This window comes from Amblyomma americanum, chromosome 3, assembly GCF_052857255.1.
Source record: "Amblyomma americanum isolate KBUSLIRL-KWMA chromosome 3, ASM5285725v1, whole genome shotgun sequence".
NCBI lineage: Eukaryota > Metazoa > Arthropoda > Arachnida > Ixodida > Ixodidae > Amblyomma > Amblyomma americanum.
In genome coordinates this window covers 171,735,027-171,746,666 of record NC_135499.1, presented here as the reverse complement: position 1 = coordinate 171,746,666, position 11,640 = coordinate 171,735,027, and the positions used below count along the sequence as shown (strand labels likewise).

The 11,640-nt window shown below is 50.8% G+C and overlaps 1 protein-coding gene across 1 annotated transcript; it reads right to left on the bottom strand.

The window, feature by feature from the left end:
• Positions 1-2,358: 2,358 nt before the first annotated feature.
• LOC144123473 (endothelin-converting enzyme 1-like) lies at positions 2,359-9,049 on the bottom strand. The gene is made up of 4 exons (XM_077656295.1): positions 8,556-9,049; positions 5,831-7,354; positions 4,810-5,060; positions 2,359-2,921 (listed from the first exon to the last, which is right to left on the bottom strand). Exons 1-4 carry the CDS (start codon positions 8,997-8,999, stop codon positions 2,534-2,536), a joined length of 2,607 nt encoding a protein of 868 aa, XP_077512421.1. The 5' UTR covers positions 9,000-9,049; the 3' UTR covers positions 2,359-2,533.
• Between the last annotated feature and the right edge of the window lie 2,591 nt (positions 9,050-11,640).

Genomic DNA, 11,640 nt, shown 5'->3' with positions numbered 1-11,640 from the left:
GAGTGGTTGGTCTTAAAAGGCACCTAACGGCCTAAACCAATGTTTTTCCTCAATGGAGTTTCTCTTAGCATAGAGATGTGTTTTTTGGGAGGCGGAGGCACACAGTCAAAGGCTGGTTAACAGATGGTTGCCAGTCAAGCAGTGGAATGAAGGTCCCGCAGCGGTTCTTATGAGGATTCTAATATAGATGTCTTTAGCATAGCGCGTACTGCGGCCCGCCACTTCGCACGCGCTGATGGTCCTGACGCAACAGGCCTAAGCGCTGTTGAGTGCAGGGACTTTACTGTTGATGGCACCATATTATTATTTATTAGTACCTCAGAGGCTCCATTGAACGGGTATTACATGAGGGGGTGGAATATTCAGCAGTACATTTCTTCTATGGACGATTCCCATCAACAGCACGTAGGCCTGCTGCTCGCAGTGGTGGCTCGCGGTACGCGCTGTGCTAAAGATAGAGAATTATAGCATAGCGTGATCCACGACCCGCTTCCGCGGGCACCACTGACACAATGATACGTTACCATTGAGTACGCGTTGATTGGTCTCGACGCGGCAGGCGCGCACGCTGGTGACGGGCACGTGGCCATAATGTGGCGCCCGCGCACTGCCGCCTCGCGGAAGCGGTTCACGGTAGCGGATCGCGCTACGAGTAGAGAGTTATAGCATAGCGTGATGCGCGATCCGCTTCCGCGGGGCATCACTACGTACGCGCAGATTGGTCCCGACGCGGTAGGTGCGCACGCAGCGCACGGGAACGTGGCGCCATCTGGCGCCCCTTACGGCGTTCTGCTCACGCGCAGTGTTGCCTCGCGGATCGCGCTGCGCTATAACTCTCTTATCATATCCAGACATGAGCGGTAACGCAAAACCGAACAGATGCGGAGCGCCCTTTGATAGATCCGACAGCGTGTGCTTGCCGATAGCTGAAACAACCCAAGTAGGTGGTGCTCTGCTCTTTGGTAGACGAATGCACTCATGCAAATGAGCCGTGAGTCGGGTCATTACTCAACGCTCCACTAAGAACGCTGCTATTGTGCTGGCCGATGCTAGATTTTGCGCTTTGAAACCGGCGAGGGCGATCTTTCGCTCTGGTGATGTTAAGTCAGTGAAAAATGTCATATAAGTTCCATTGTATCGTTCAACGCAGCCCGGCGTGCGTGTCCGAAGTTACTTGGGCATTTCACGGTGAGTGATTAAACTCAGTCTACAAATGACCTGGCTAAGCTTTATCATTTCGGATCAGTGAAGAACTTCCTGGAAAGATTTTAGCACCGGGATTCTTTCATTTCCGAAACTTTCCGGGTGGGACAAAAAAACAAAACATTGTATTTTTCAAGCCTGAGCAAAACGGCAAATACCAGATACAAAAAGTGCGTAAATATGCGTTATTTTCGTCAGCTCGCACCATGACCTGTTCCATCCGTGCCGCTGATAGAGCGCCCTGAGTGTGCTGTACACTACAGTGCCTGGCCCAGGCCCGGCGAAACAGCTCATTTTTCGGCCCGGTCCGAACGTTTGCAGTGCTCTACGCCGCGACCACAACTTTTACCCGCACGAGGAGGGCTTCGCCTCAAGAACAGTGGTTATGCGGTGAAGCCCATTTTCGCGAACGCAAACGTCGAACAACTTCGCGTGCGTATTTACGAGTTCGTAAATAGATAGTTTTAGTTTCACGTACGTACAGGGTTCACGTACGCAAACGTGAGAAGTCTACGTAGCCTGCACGCAGGTCATTTGAAACCCTTATAGTTACACGTACGCGAAGCACGCCGCGCGTTACGCCTAGCGCCATCTACTAAGAAACACAAACACTGGTTGTAGCCTAAATCATCCAAGACAAGTCTTTAAGCCAAGCCATTCATAGCGAGATCGTTGCTATGACGACGACCAACGCTACTTCTTCAGGCTTAACAGCTGAAGAATCGCCCTTCTGTCTGAAAAACAAAAGCTATTTGTCGCTTGAAACCTTATGCGAGGGCAAGAATGGGCAAATCGAAGGCGATACAACAGTTTAGAACACGATATCGCCTCGAGGGATTAGCGACGAAGCTGTTATCGCTGTGAAGCGGCAGGGCGCCGCCATTTTTGTCAACGCTACGTACGCAAGCAACGCAAAGACCGCAACGTAAAAATCCGAATCTCACGTAGTACGTGCGAGAGACTCGCGCATATCCTTTGCGTTCTGCGCATGCGCACTGGTCACCCGTAAGAGCTCTACGTACGTGAAACTAAAACTCTCTAATGTCGCACGGAAGAAGGACGAGAACCAAAGTGACAAAACAGTTCCACTCGGGCCTACATTTCATTCAGTACCGAAATTGAAATGTTGGGTAGCTTTCATAAGGGATGCTGACGGATTCGTTTCCTCTAAACTGGAAATTTAAGCTATTTAAGAACTTCATAAAAAACGAATTTCCCGTATAAGCGCATGTGCTTGGTAGCATTGCGGTGAGCACTTCGGACGTGAGAACGATGGCAACGTGCAGCATGAAATATACCTCTTAAAAGGCAATTAAAGTTCGTAGCAGCGTCACCAGAAAGAGCAGCGCGCGGCCGGTGTCATGGGCAGCCCCGCGGGACATTGGAAGGCGCGTTCGAATTGCGGCATGTGCATGAGCGGCACGTTGCACCTCGCTTCAGCTGGTGACGTGTCGCCGTCGGGGTCGCGGCTTGAGCACAGCGTGGAACACAGCCCCACAAAAAAGAGCTGCTCCGGACTCAGTTCCTCGAGTCCAGCGAGCCGCTCCCGACTGTGGCGAGGTTCGGCCCGTGGCCCGAACACGACGTTGTACAGGTGGGGCACGGCGGCGAAGTCGCAGAACCAGTCCGTGTGGTTGTGGCGCCCGAAGGCGTGGCCAAAAGACACCGACTCTTGTCGATGGAAGTCCCGCAGGCACTGGACGCGTTGATTGTACACCCTGCGACAATAGATGCAATCTTTTACACTGCAGAGGTGTTTGGTGAGAAGACCGCATGGCCACGAGTCCGTGCTATGTAGTAGAATGAAGTATGTATGGCGCGAGCAGGCGGCGTTAGCGTAGTAGCGTCATTTTAACGTCGGGTGCCATTGTGCGGCGTGTATCCAACGATAAGGTCCTCCGGTGGCGTTTTTCGTAGGGCCAGTAGAAACAAATGCGGCCACATATGTTTATGCACTAATGATATAGTAATAGGGCAATTTCCCGAAGTAGGAGCAATGATACAACGAAGTAAGATTTCGTAGGGCCAGTAGAAACAAATGCGGCCACATATGTTTATGCACATATGATAAAGTAATAAGGCAATACCCGGAAGTAGGAGCAATGATACTACGAAGTAAGATAATGCCGTGAGGAAAAAAAATACATTACATCTAGGAGTATGACTTTTCGGTGTAAACCGAAAATGAAAAAAAGGTTCACAGAATTCAACTTTCAAAATTCGGTTTTAACTGAAAAAGGTTAGGGCACCACAGTTAGCTTGCTATTAAGTAGAAATTACCTACTCAAAGGAGGGAATTAATCATGTACGCCAGCCAGGGGCGTAGCGACTTGTTGATACCCCTGGATTAAGCAGCGCAATCATGTGTTATGACGCACTACTCTACTATCTTACACGCCTCTGCATACCGAGAGGCTTCATTACCTCCTCTCCAAGCGCCGCGTGCTTACCTCATTAAGTAGGCTCTTCCATTGCATGCAAGGATACCCACGCGAGACCATTTGTAAATGTCTCGAAAAAGTGTCCTGTTCTGTCTACCGAGACTGTTAAGCAGCAGTTCTATCGCTGCAGTCAACACGCAGACTATGCGATGCTCGGTCGTCCTCTATGAACGAAAGACAAAGAAGAAACCGCTGTCTGGCGTTTGAAAACGGCCGGCGCTTTTAATAACCTCAAATTCGTGACTACGACGACGAAAACGCGTGTACAGTCATCCACATACCTGTGTAGAACGCTTGAAGGGGCGCACTATGTTGTGCATTTATGACAGTCGCCGCTGCCTGGCGGGCCGGATATTGCTTATCTATGTCAATGTGCATGCGCGATACGGTCTTGTTTCGAGCTCTAGGAGACCCGTAAATGCCGCCAGTGTACTCCCCGGTGTGCCAAGCACTATTTTAAACTTTGCAAGTTTTAATTTATAAAGGTGTGCTCTTGTGTCGTTTTTCCGGCTCAGAAGTTTAATTAAACCTTGTGTTATTTTTCATTAACCATGTGAAAACGTGCAGCTGGGATACTAACGGCGACATGCTCGGAATTCTCGCGCTTTCTTCCCCCATGAGCTGTGTTTGCGCCAAATTGTCGCCGTACTGTGCGAAAGCCAACATTTCTGCACTCGCGATCAACCGTACGAGATAAGAGGGAAGAAGTAAAATTATCTACAGCTTAGCCCTGTCGAGCAGCCTGTATGCGCTGTTTAATTTGTAGAGCCGTGCTACGTTAGAAGCGCTACGTTACACATAGCTACGTTATACATAAGCGCTCTCTGGTTCATACTTGTCGAATTCAGGGCTGATGAGGACTGAAAACAGAGGGCTTAAAGATTGGTCTGGTTCCATCTGCGGTTCTGTCAGATACGAAGCGCAAGATAACTGAGACTTTTAGCACTGACGGGCCACTCGAATGCCTATACTGCTCATGCGCAGTGGCAGATGCGCCCCCCCCCCCCCCCTCCTCTTCCCATTCTCGCCTTTGCCCCTCGCGGTATCACATGAGCAAAGGCAATCAGTTGCCGTACGGCTATCCGGTTGTGCTAAAACTCTCTAATAGCGAAGAAAATGTTCGTAGTCTAGAAGCACGCGGAAAGTATTTTACACGCAATCTTACTGGACTTGCTGATCTGGGCCCTGCGGATCTGGCTCGAGGTGGGGGAAGACGTCCTTCAGCGCATGCAGGAGCTGGTTCACGAGGACGTAACCAAGCCCCGCGTACCGTAGCGAGGCGGGCAGCGTGTCCGCGTAGAAAGGCATCTGCAACAGCGCCGGCTGGAGCCACACCACAGCATTTTTGCCGTCGAAGGCGGCGTTGCTCGTGAGCAGCTCGTGGGAGTGCACGTTCGCCTTCGCCTCCAGGGGCAGCTTGGTCCGAGGAGCACAGAGGAAAAGTGCAGGACTTAGGTGAGACTCCATAGAAATGGATCATTTTTTTTTTGCCAAACAGGGAGTGAGCATAATATACGCATCAAAAGTTTATACTGTGCTTCAATCTGGTGTCGTAATTTTCGTAACTAGAACGCACGTTGGACATGGCCAGCGTTTGTTTTGTCAATGCAATAGCATTAAAAGCCTCTTTGGGGGAAAAAAATGTGTCGTCGGTCGAGAAATTTGCCCATTGGCTGGAGTGAAGTGACGTCACCGGACAAGACAATTCTCGTCGGCCGGAGGGAAGTGACGCCACCAGACCAGAAGTAGCGTCACTTCTGGTAAAGACATCAATAATTTTCTAATGTAATTACGTGCGCCTGTGAATATTCCTAATTAATCCTATACCCACATAGCCTGAAGGCATTACGAAGATTGGGGGTGTACTCATATAGTAACACGGACGGAAGACAGGATGCTAGGATTGTAGCACGTAATACAATGAGGTCATAAATGCATCATTGATATCAACTGCAACATCCGAAGGCAAACGATTTCAATTGTAAATAACATTGGTTGAAAAGAATCACTAAAAGATAGTAAAGTGCTACATTTATTTTGTCGTTACTTTGCCACTGCCATGGCATTCACGGCCTAAGCGATCGCAGACGATGCGCTGCGAACTGTCACTACTCGCATTCAACGCATTCCTACCTGCTACATAATCTGACAACATTAAACAGAAGAGGAGGTGTGTGACCTCTTACCTTTTGGTATACACTGAATGCTCTTTTCCAGGCTGCAAAGAGGGTCTCGTTTCCGTCGCTCCTTGACTGCCTCGAGCGTGGAGCGTGAGGAGCGAAGCCGCCGGAAGAACCGAAACCGAGTGAGACCGCCGCTATCTTTGAGAAAGTGACTTCTTTTGTACGCTCGTCCATCCAGGAATTTTTCGTGACGGCCAGAGACAACGTGCCCCGCAGCGAGCGAAATAGTTGTGTCACTGTCGCCATCTCACGCCTCAGCAGCGTACTCTCGTAGAACGGCTCGACGAGGGCGCTCCTGGTCACCTTGTCCATCCTGTTCCAACACCAGAGAGTCAGCTCCATGCCGGCCATTCTGTGCAGTGCCCTCAGGCTACCGCTCACGAGGCGCCCGATCTCTCTGGCCACCGTCCAGCCTATGGCAGAATAGTACTTCTCCTTCTTGGCGCCCCTGGACAATAAAATGGCCACCGCAGCGAAGAGGCCCTGGCTGGAGACGAACACAATGCTTTGTTTTGTAGCGTTGTAAGCAGATGGTCCCAGGCTTCGGCGGACGGCGTTCCTCCAGCGTTCGGCCTCCGCTTCCGTCTCCTTGGCTTTAGAATCTCTCATAGCGAGCACACTGTCGGTTTCGTAGTCTGTGAAAAACGACTCGATTTCCTGCTCTGCCTCGAGAACGTCGTGAACCGCGCGATCGATTTCATCGCTACTCTTGGCTCCGAACTCTCTGGCGTGAGCGTTCACGAAGGCAATGTACTCACCCGCACCGTCCAGGACAGCTCGTTCCTTGGGCCACCGCCGCAGTATTGCACTACGACTGATACGAAACAAGACTCTGCGGTCGACCTTATCGATGAGGAACACCCGCAGCGAGAACCATACGTCTACGTTCCAGTTAAGAGACCAGTCGACCAGGACGTCGAGGAGGTCTTCCGCTGACGGTGTAGACTGTGGGGCGTGGGGCCACGTCAGACCTCGTTCGTCCATGAGCGCTCTTAGCTCGGACATCCTGTCTGAAGAGTAGCTTGAAAGCCGGCTTCCGGACACGCAGGAACGGAGTAGTGACCCTGCCCGCAGCGTCGTCTCGCCGACCCTGTCTCCAATGATTGCGTCGGCACTGCCTTCGACCCAGGTGCGGAGTATGTGCATCTTCAACCGCTCGCTGGTCAGGGTCAGGAGGGTATCGTACTCGGGCGGATGCAAATCGCTCCGCGAGTCACAGACGAAGCGGTAGAAGTTGTAGCATGGGTTGGCCTTGGTGGAGAGGGATCGCTGCAGGTGCTTCGAGTACTCCAGACATGCGCTCGTCCGGCACACGGAATAGTTCCCCAACGGAATCGTTCTAGGGAGGGCCTTGAGCGGCAGGTAGTTTCTCGTGAGCACAAGGAACAGAAAAAAGAGGGCGACGCAAACGATGACGGCCTGAGTCGTGGATTGGCTGTTGGACTTCGTGGTTGGCATGGAAGCCGGCTGGGGAGCGCCTTCGTCGGAGACACTGCCGAGGCTGCGCTTGTGCTCTCTACCGAGTGCCTGCGGACAGCAAACGTGTTACCTTTTGTGATGCTGTGGATAGAAAATAAACCTCGTAGAAAATAACAGCGCAAACAGACGAAAGGCGAGGCACAGAACAGACACCACGAGCGCTTGTGGTGTAGAAGCTGAGCTATCTGTAGCCAAAATTCGAATTTAAGTGTTTCCGCGCTTTTACCTCCCGTCACTTTTGCGCGCTGAAAAGTCGACGCTTCTCCGGCTCCACTGCCGGTTTTCAACGTGCGCGGAAATCCCCCCCCCCCCCCCCCCCCACGGGGTGGGGGGGGGGGGGCGTAGTTTCCTGACCCGTCGGAGCGACGCGGCTTACTGGCGGCGGCCACGTGACGTCTGAAACAATCTAATAGCCATCTCTTAACCGACATACGCAGGAGCGCGAGCATGAGAAGTGGCCGGAAAGGGTTCGCCATCTTTTGCACGCGGTTGTAAATTCTCAGCGCGTGTAGAAGTGTATTATTTGGCTCAGGTGTCCATGATAACACAACATATTCATTGAGTGAGTTTATGTGCTCTCCTCAGAAGTTCTTTCAGGGCTGCTTTAAAGCATGGTCCTGCTACAAACCTCTGAGTACAGAAATGATGGCTGCTGGCACACATTGGAGGGGAGTTACACGGCAGATCGAGTGTGACACTGCTGCCGCGGTGGCTCAATGGCTGCGGTGCTCGGCTGCTGACCCGAAAGACACGGGTTCGATCCCGGCCGTGGCGATCGATTTCGATGAGGCGAAATTCTAGAGGCCCGCGTACTGTGCGATGTTGTGTACGTCAAAGAACCCCAGGTGGCCGAGATTTCCCGAGCCCTTCACTACGGCGTCCCTCATAGCCTGAGCCGCTTTGGGACGTTGAACTCCCCTAACTCATAAACCAGAGAGTGGCACTGCTATGTGGTTTTCTGTACAGGTTCTCACGCGCATGCAACGACTTGCACAATTTGCTCTACCTTTTTTCTGAATGTCGCTTCGAATCAAAGCAGATTAAATTTTATTCACATCTCAGAAATGCAGAAAGGGGAGAAATGAAAGCTCCTTGGGAGTTCTCACTCGAAAGCAATAAAAAGTATAAAGAGTAAACATTTTCATTGGCAATAGGTAAATGGAAGTAGTGCCAACTGACGTATTCTATCAGCTCCCCGTTCGTAGATGTTGCATCGTAATTATTGTTTTAGCGAGTGAACTGTGCTTACCGCGCTTTCGGCTTCAACGGAGGTGATCGCTGCGAACGGTGCTGCTTCGACAGTGCCAGTGGTGCCCTTGTGAATAGTATCCATCGTAGCGGCCGTCTCGTGTCCGGAAGGTTCGTCATGTGACGCAGGCTGTTGGTGCTCCGCTTGCGAGGCTGCGATCTTGTCTTGTCCGCGGTCCTGTCTCTGGTCTTGCATCTGGTCTTGTATCTGGTCTTGTCTGCGGTCTTGTCTTGTCTCTTCTGCCGAGCTGGGCGTTGCGATCGCGGATACCTTGTGGCGGCGGTGCTTCTTGCGATGCGCGCCCCGCTTGCGCCGTCTCTCTTTACACACATAGCCAGCGTCGACCTGAGAACCTGGAGCCGTTGAGGACGCCGATGCAGCTGCGTCATCATCGCGTGGACCAGGGCTGCTGTGCTCGCTGCGCTTGTTGCGCTTACTCGCCATCGTGGGTAGTGACGGGGCCTCTTGCAAATGTATCCTCGCTGATCCTGAAGATGCCTTTTTGCGAAGGGAGCGGCAATTCCACTGTGGGCGGCTACCACGTCTTCTTCTTCTGTCCTGCTAAGCGCCACGTGCGTCGACCAGCATGCTGGAACGGAAATAATTTTGATGGTTGACTTAGCTACTTCTATTGCAGTTAACTGTCGGTAGTTGAAACTCCCTTATTTCGAACTCTCGGTTTATTCGAATTGACTCTTTGGTGCAGGCAACTTGGTGCGTATTAAAAAGACTCCCGTTAATTCGAACTCGGGTTTTATTGTGAACGGAGAAATTGATCATTACCCTTAAGGGGCCCTGAAAAGGCTCCTATCAAAATTGAAATTCTGCTTAGTGTTGAGGGGAACCGTTCGTGGTGTCGCCTACAGCAAGCGTCTTTAAATTGGGATTTGAGTTGGCGCATATATCAACGACCGAAAATTGCCCCTCAGCAACCTTGAAGCTTCCCATCTACTCTCGTGACTCGTGCTCCGTCTGCACCCTCGTGGGGGCTTTGTCCAGTGACAGCGGTTTGTTTTCTTTCTTTGTTACTGTGCGGAGGCCGATTAGCGCCGGCTTAGGTGCGCGACTCGACATGTTTGCTTGGCCTGCTTTGCCGTTATGGTGTCATTAGAGGGTTTTAGCACACCGCATATACAGTGAGATGCGGTGTGGCTTGACTGGCGTGCTCGGATTGGATAAAGTTATGCTTTGCGCCTCTACATGGAAGTTCGAGCGATAACTTTGTCCCAGGAAGTCAGTCTCGACAGATTACACAATGGCTTGTTATTACAGGAAGATGCTCGCTTTCTGCCACATCTTATATTATATAGCGTCACAGGGCTTCTCTCCGACACTTGAAGTGTCCTTTGCTCCTGGAAGGGAACATGTGCTACAATTGTGAATCACCTGATGTATGATATTAGGAAGTCTGCAGGAAGCATGCCAGTTGGAGAGGCCTTTGCACTACAGTGGTCATAGTTAGGCTGCTGCTGCTGATGATGATGATGCTGATGACGTTCTGCAAGAAGAGTGGCGTTATGCGAAGCTAGCCTCTATAGATGATCACTTTTCCACATGTCCGTTGGCCATTACTTGCAGGGTGCACAGGGCACACACTGATAGTGATCACCTCCCTTCGCTCTCTCCCCTTTCTATCTCTCCCTCCGTTCCCCTTACCACGTGCAGGGTAGCATATCGGGCGCTGCCTAGTTAACCTCTCTGCCTTTTCGTTCGTCCCTCTGTCTCTCTCTCTCTCTAGCCTATATAGTCTCTCTTACAGTCTATCTCTGTGCGAACCACATGCTCTAACAAGCTATTCAGGTTGTCTGCTGGAGTGGCTGAGGCAATAACTCCACCGCTCACCTTCGAAGAGAGATCGACCAGAGCTAACAGCATGACATCAGGTGCGCTTCCCTAGCACCGGTTTAAATGACGGCGCGTGATGCTTCCAACTAGGCGAAACTTGCGTCCTGATCGAAAGGTGGAGCCAGTGGGCTCGACTCCGCGCCACCAGTGCGATCTGAACCGCCTGCGTCCAGGCAGACCACTGCGTGCTCCTAGTAGAAAGAAATGTATTTGTTTTCGCTCTTTTGCTACCGCGTAGTACATTAGCGACCGTCTCTACTGTTTCATTCACGGAATCCACTCTTGGCTAGGCGCATTCGTGGTGTGCTGGAAGCAGAGGAGATCATGAACCCCATAACTTTAAAGTTCAATAAATAATTTCGTTCTGTATGAAATACTTCGGGCGCAAGTAAGTGAAGGAAAAGGATTTACTTAATACAAAAATCTTGGGTACGGCACCTGTGCAATCTCGTTTCGTTCTCGTGGGCAGACGGATGAATAAAGCTTAGGTGAAGTGTCAGTAATGGCGCCACGCTCCATTACTGACACTTCTGATATGGTGCCTAGTGTTGGGGAAGTTCGGCGCTCGTATATAACCCCCCTAACTACAGTGCTTCTCCTTTGAAATCGAAGCTTAAATGACTAGAGTACCACCCGCTAGACGTGGACGGACCTACGAGTGTAAAGAACATTTCTGCGAGCTTTAATACAACTTTTGAATGATGGAGATAGCTGTGCTCAAATATTGATACCCATAGAAATTTTTTGTACTTTTTTCTCAGTTTGAATTCATATTCTTCTTTCTTTAACCATTCATTTGATTGTTGCGTTCAGTGTTAGTTTTTATTGGGCGATATCTGTCGCAAGCACGCAGGCAATCCTGTTAATTGTATTAATCACCAAACTAAGTACGCTTACGTTAATGCTTCAATCGCGTAACTGCTCAATTTCATGTCATGAACTTAATATTTTTTTGTGCATTCCTTCAACTAATCAGTGTTGTGAAGAGGCCACCGAGAGTCGCTGCCAGCACTTCTAATACCACCCGGATAATAAATCCACTCATCCTGATTTGAGTTCTTGGTTCACTTTGCTGACTCAGTTGTCGTCATGCGGAAGCTGTGCTGGAACAGAAGCATGGTATAACGAGAGAGCGTGGTTTAAGGATTAATTTTCTCAGAGTAAACAGGCGTCTCTCCCGACGGCACACGCCGCGAGCTCATTTCAACCGCCTACAGGAGCCTTAATTGCGTCTGGCGCA